The sequence below is a fragment of the Chelmon rostratus genome, chromosome 17, assembly GCF_017976325.1.
Source record: "Chelmon rostratus isolate fCheRos1 chromosome 17, fCheRos1.pri, whole genome shotgun sequence".
Lineage (NCBI taxonomy): Eukaryota > Metazoa > Chordata > Actinopteri > Chaetodontiformes > Chaetodontidae > Chelmon > Chelmon rostratus.
Genome location: NC_055674.1, coordinates 1,490,662 through 1,497,043, shown reverse-complemented (window position 1 = coordinate 1,497,043; position 6,382 = coordinate 1,490,662). Strand labels below are relative to the sequence as shown.

Sequence of the window (6,382 nt, the reverse complement as noted above, 5' to 3'; positions counted from 1 at the left end):
TATCAAGAACAGTCTCAGTACCGTTTTGACATATGTACAGTTTTTAAGACCAGCTTTATTGTAATTTTACAATAAATTAGAATAGAAACGGTAGTTTTAGAAAAAAAATGGTAATAGCAGCACTGAAGGTAGAAAGAAAAACTAATTACAGAGAAAAATAGACAGGTACATACACATGTGTGTATAGTATATATACAATATGTACAATATCACAGTAAATCAGTGCGAATATCAAGGTGATATTTACTAGAACTTTCCACATAAAACACTGGAAAGTTTCAAAAAAGGTCGACAAATACACAAAAAAAAATGAACATACAAACAAATTATAACGAGCAAACAAGAATATCCACAGCAAGGACAGTCAATACATCAAAATAACAGAAGGAAAGTTAATATATAGCTGCATTTAAATATATATATATGTAGCCGGTCTGGCCTACCACTCTTGTCTCACTGGGATAAATCTCTGCATTGTGTTGTGCAAATGGATGAGACAGGGACCATAACTGTTTTACCACTGGACCAGGATTTATTTCAGGCCAGCTGTGCAAAATGAAATCAAATCAGTACAGCAACTCTTCTGGGTTTCTACATACACACCTCTCTCCTCAGCGGAATCTCACGCCGTCTGAGCTAATGCATGTTTTTATAAATTCATATAATTCATTCAACCTAACATTTGGAAACACAAATACATTTTTACACTCAACAGTGGCAATTTTTGTGTTTTATCATGAACATTATATCATCAATGACAAACCATGAGCTCACATACCTGTGCAAAATGAAATAAAAATCAGTACAGCAACTCTTCTGGGTTTCAACATGCACACCTCTAAAAGAAAGAGGCGAAACACGGCAGACTGCATGAGAGATATAATATAGAGATATTGATGCATGTGAGCCCAACAACACAATTTTGAACAACTTCTCAGTGTTTTTAACCGTGCTTGAGCTCTGAGAACAAGAGCGACTGTAAGAACTAACCTCTCCTCAGCGGAATCTCACGCCGTCTGAGAGTACCGCGAAATTACAGGAAGTGCCGTCCTTACAGGAAGTCACCAAAATAAAATAAATTTCAAAATAAAATACCAATATACGTAAAATAAATAATCCAACATGAAAACGATATGACAAAATGAAAATAAATACTAAGGATGGACTTACATACATATATACATATATATTTACATTTAATAAATTCGAGGTGACAGCTCTATATTTTTTTCTTGTCTAAAATCTTCATAATCTCATTTTGGTTTTATGCAAAAGGGGCATTATTTTGAAAAGGAAACGGAAACATGTCATGCCAGCCGAACACGCGCGGTAGCTTGACAGCGGTGAAACGTTACATGTGGAGCTGCAGTTTTCACAACACAAACAGCGTGTTTTACCTGTGAAGGTGTGTCAGCCTCGGCCCGGGAGCACAGCCGACAGTCCGCCCGCATCATGTCCCGCGTCGAGCTGCTCAGAGTGCTCGTCAACGAGCGGCTGTCCGCGGCCGCGGAGGAGATCTTCGAGGCGGTCAAAAAAACCATCGCGGGCTACGAGGAGGAGATCCTGCTGTCCAAACGGGAGATCCACCGGCAGCGCAGGGTGCTGCAGACCGTTTTAAAGCCTGACATAAAGACAAACAAACACTCAGGTTTGTGAATTAACGGTTTGAATTCATTGTTTGACCGCGACTGGTCACGTGGTCTGACTGTGCCGCCTCGGGGGAGGGGGGTCAGGTTAGCTAGCCTGGCTGTGTCTGCTTTCCTCTAATGAGACGAATCATTAATGAATTAGTGGATAAATGTGATGAATGCAGCAGCAGATTCATTAGCAGGCTGACATGTCTCCCATCACCGGCTTCTTCCGGGTAAGACGACGGAACGAGCGTCAACGCACCAAACCTCATTGAACAAACCTGAAACGCAAAATTTGCTTGAGTATCTGCACATGAACGTAACTGATACACCTCTATTTAAGATTTGCTGTTGATTTCAGAGGTATAGTCCTACATTCGGCACACAAACGACCCACCAAGCAGCTCTAGTTTTAGATAAAAATAAACTTTTATTGTACCTGATCAATGAAAGTCTAATTTAGGTGGAAGGCTGTATTGGTGTGTGTTGACTGGCTCGTTGTAGCTGTGCCGAATGATAGACTTCATCCAAAAGAAAATGTTCATGACTCAGCCTGATGGTGTTCTGCTCTGTTAAATCATCAGTTTGTCTCACTGAACAGCGTCACTTCATAGTCGCTCCTGCAGAATCCAGTGTTCCTGCAGGCAGAGCTGCTGTCAGACACAAAACATCCAGTTTTCTTTGAGCCTGTCAGAAAACATGAGACATTCCCCTGATCCACTTTTATAGTTTATTTTCAGAGTTTTTGTCATAAGTCTGTTTAAGCTTTGTTTAGTGCGAAGTGATGGAGGCCAGGATTGATTTTTCACATGAAATCGTAGCAAACATGTGACTCTTACCTGACACGACTGAGAGGTGGTTAATTTGAGGTGGAAACGTGTTGCGATCGGATCTGTCTGACCACATCTGGAGGTGGTCTGGCTCACGCTGCGTTCAGGTCTGAGGCATAAACACAACCTGTACACCATGCTGCCATCAGCGCACATAACACTGATTCGGATATTTGTTTTTACCACACATAAAAGAGAGGTTGTTCAAATTTAGTGAGCGAGTGAGAAGAGTGAAAGAGACAGGCCTCTATTTACTGATACACCATCAGTGTGAGCAGTTAAAGGTTTTCTGACATCTTGTACACAAATTGGTTGATTAATTGACAAAGTAATAGATGAGTCAATAATGATAACAACTGATAGTTCTGGCCCTGGATGGAGGGGATCAATAATTCCTCCTCACTGTAATTAGTTTATATGTTACATCTCTTAAAAACACCCTGTTTGTTATATTCTGGTTGATATTCTGCTTTCTAAAAGTTTCTTCTTCTGGGTTTTTTTTCCTGCAGACCAAGACCAACCACAGCTGACTCTCTCAGTCTGGGATGAGGACTTCCCCTCAGACCAGCAGCAGGAACACTGCAATCAGGAGTGGAGCTCCGGTCAGGACCAGGAGCCTCCACAGCCTGAGAAGAACCTCCCCGGCTGCCAGGAGGAGGAGCAGCTTCGGGAGCTGGAGCAGGATAACGCCATCATCATCTTCACTCCTCCGTATGTGAAGAACGAGCTGGACCAGCTTCAGCCCGGCGATCGGAGCACCAGAGGAGAAGGGGATCCTCTGCCGGGCACCTCGGCCGAGCGGGACCAGACGAAGGCGGAGGGGGACAGCGGGGCCTCCTCCAGCTGCTCTGCGGACGAACGCGACGACAGCGATGAGGAGTGGAGGGCAAGCGCGGGGTCCCAGAGCGACGACAGCGACGACAACCTCAAGTGGAAGCAGCCGAAGGGCCCTCGTCTACCGAAAGCCCCGACGCTGCACCCGAGCAAAAAAAACAAATCGCGAATCTGCTGTAAAATCTGCGGGAAAGCCTTTCACGCTAACGTCTCTTTGGTGAATCACATGGAAGTTCACCCAAAGGACGTCTGCGGCGTGTGCGGCGAACGCTTCGAGAGCGAGGAGGGCTTCCGGGTTCACCTGAAAACGCACGTGAAAGCGGAAATCTGCAGCGTGTGCGGGAAATGCTTCGGCGCCTCGAGCTCTCTGGAGACGCACATGAGGATCCACACGGGGGAGAAGCCGTTCAACTGCAGCCAGTGCGGGAAGTCCTTCAACTGCCGCCACAACATGATGCGACACATCAGGATACACACGGGCGAAAAGCCGTACCCCTGCACGGTGTGTGGCAGATGCTTCAACGACTACTCCACGCTGAAACGCCACCTGCTGGTTCACGCGCACAAGCAGAACCTCAACGCAAATAATACGTCTGCCAAAGAAAATGAAAATGGCAACGACGCCGAGACGAAGATGAAGACGCCGTCGCCAAAGAAGCAGCAGCCTCGAACCATATGTGAGGTGTGCGGGAAGATGTTCCACTCCATGGTTTCTCTGGTCAATCACGCCAAAAGTCACGCCACGGACCTCTGCGGCGTCTGCGGGACGCGCTTCGACTCCGAGGAAAACTTAAAACGTCACCTGAAAACTCACAAAAACGGGAAAATTTGCGAAGTGTGCGGGAAGTGTTTCGACAGTCAGGGAAGTCTGGAGATGCACATGAGGATCCACACGGGGGAGAAGCCGTTCCTCTGCAGCGAGTGCGGGAAGTCCTTCAACTGCCGCCACAACATGATGCGACACATCAGGACCCACACAGGTGAGAAGCCCTACCTGTGCAACATCTGCGGCCGGAGTTTCAGCGACCACTCCACCCTGAAGCAGCACAGCAACATGCACACCGGAGCGAAGCCGCACCGCTGCGAGATCTGCGGGAAAGGCTTCCAGCGGAAGACGTACGTGAGGCTTCACATGAAGAGCCACGCGACCGAGAAGTGAGCGCCGTTACGTACGGCGGCTGTGAATAAACACTGAAGTTTAAAGTCTAAAGTCTTCATGCATCATTGGCCCCCGTGAGGTTGTGATCATACAGGATCTGTGTTTCAAACAGATCTGAGTCACGTATGAGCAGAAAAATGTGATTTGGTGCCTGCAGTCTGATCTCACATATCTTTTCTCAGCCACACTCGCTGTAAACACTGTGTGTGTGGAGCGAGAGCGCCCCCCGTGGCCACAGCAGGAATAGACTGCATTGTGTTTATTAGACACAAATTGCTGTTTGTGAATAAACACACACATTGACGAGTGCTTTATTTTTGCCTGTAAAACTCAAACCGTGACCTGGAGAAGCTGCAGAGTTTCTGCTGGTTTGTCTCTGCGAGCGTCCTCGTTTACAGATAGAATTTGATCCGTGTTTAAGATGAAAGCGTTGATTAGCGCAGCTTGAAATGGCTTCGACTCTTCGTCGCGTCCTCGGCGGTTTGGTTGTTGCAGGTTAGCTCACAGTGCAGAGCAGCGTTTTGAAGGTGAGGCATTTTGCCGCTCTCTCTGTAATTTGGATTTACAGGCAGCTTTTCGGTCGTCGCCGTCCCTGCAGCTCGCTTGCCTCTGCTGTGACCGACAGGAATCAACCGGCAACTCCTTGTTCTGCAGGTCAGTTGCTCACTTGGCTGGCTTCGCCTCACAAATACACGGTTTCACGTTAAAAAAGCTTCAGTCATTTCCTCAAACAGCTGCTCGTTGTAGTTTCTATCAAACACACATGAGGAAATAGTGCATTTGTCAGGGACTAGTTTCAGCGGCGGATTAATCCACAGTTGTTGCCATAGTGAGGAACAGTACCGAACAGCAGCCTCCGCTACGATCGCAGCCTCATACGATGCCTCGTTGCATTTTCTACAAAGTTTTGTCGTTCAGTCGTCTCAGTAGCTGCGTTTCCATTACAGTTGTTCGCAAAATAAAAGCGATATTTCTGAAATTCAAGTTCAAATGCTACTTGTAGCTGTTTCCATTGAACGGTGTTTTTCAAACCAGCCAAAATTCTCGTAAATTCTCAGACGTCCTGCGAGATTTAATTTTGAGGAAGACGGCTGAAAGTGTTATGCGTCCGCCGACCTCGGTGACGTGTAAATGCGTGTTCCCATTACACTTTCGCAATACACTTTTATATCGACACGTCTAAAAAACCACCTCATGAGAGCATAAAAATGTTTTCGCTATATTTGTGAGGATTTTTTGAAATATAGGTGTTTCCATTACCAGTTTTTTTATTGCGATATTTAGGATTTGCGCATTTCTAGGGGCAAAGAAAACACAGCTAGTGACATTCATAAAATCACTCACAAACAACAAGGTTTCATTTGCCCTCATGGCTGAACGGTCCAAGATCTGATCTGGAGACAGTTCAGAGCTCACAATCACCTTCTTCTGATCAGAGATGCAGCAAAGTTTTCTAATCTGCAGGTTTTTCTGTTTCCATGACCTCAGATGTTTTACTGCATACTGTCATCTCATAAATATTTTACTTTCTACTTTCTTTTGCTTTCATGGTGACATAATTTAGTTTCCAGACACGTAGTATTAAAAACGTGGGTTTTATAATGTTTAATGTGTTCTTGATCACTACAGAATGTAACACTGCACGGCTCACAGAGGCACCAGACATCCTTCTGTTTGTAGTTTTCTGTATTCTGAACGCAGCGTAGTCACAATGTGCCTGTGACCGACGCGAAGGATTGAAGCGTAAACAGACTGTTGATGGCAGTTTGATCTCACGACACCGGATATCGAAGCCACGCCTTTAAAACAGCCGCTCTGCTCATGTGGAGTTTATCTGAGGTCACGTATTCAACCAAAGACGTCTGCGGAGCTGCGAGACTGAAACTCAGTGATTTGTTCCAGGTTGTTTGAATAAAACTTCCACTTTA

At 45.7% G+C, this 6,382-nt stretch overlaps 1 protein-coding gene across 1 annotated transcript; it reads left to right on the top strand.

Moving 5' to 3' along the window:
* The first annotated feature begins 1,329 nt into the window (after positions 1–1,329).
* On the top strand, positions 1,330–6,382 carry LOC121620964 (gastrula zinc finger protein XlCGF57.1-like). Its single transcript, XM_041957225.1, has 2 exons — positions 1,330–1,648; positions 2,971–6,382. The coding sequence occupies exons 1-2, from the start codon at positions 1,453–1,455 to the stop codon at positions 4,452–4,454; spliced, it is 1,680 nt and encodes a 559-aa protein (XP_041813159.1). The 5' UTR covers positions 1,330–1,452; the 3' UTR covers positions 4,455–6,382.

What these genes read in the sequence shown, in the direction of transcription:
- LOC121620964 (XM_041957225.1), top strand. Translation starts at nt 1,453, where the DNA reads ATGTCCCGCGTCGAGCTGCTCAGAGTGCTCGTCAACGAGCGGCTGTCC. An exon ending in AAAGACAAACAAACACTCAG is followed by an intron (nt 1,649 to 2,970) that starts GTTTGTGAATTA and finishes TTTTTCCTGCAG; the next exon opens with ACCAAGACCAACCACAGCTG.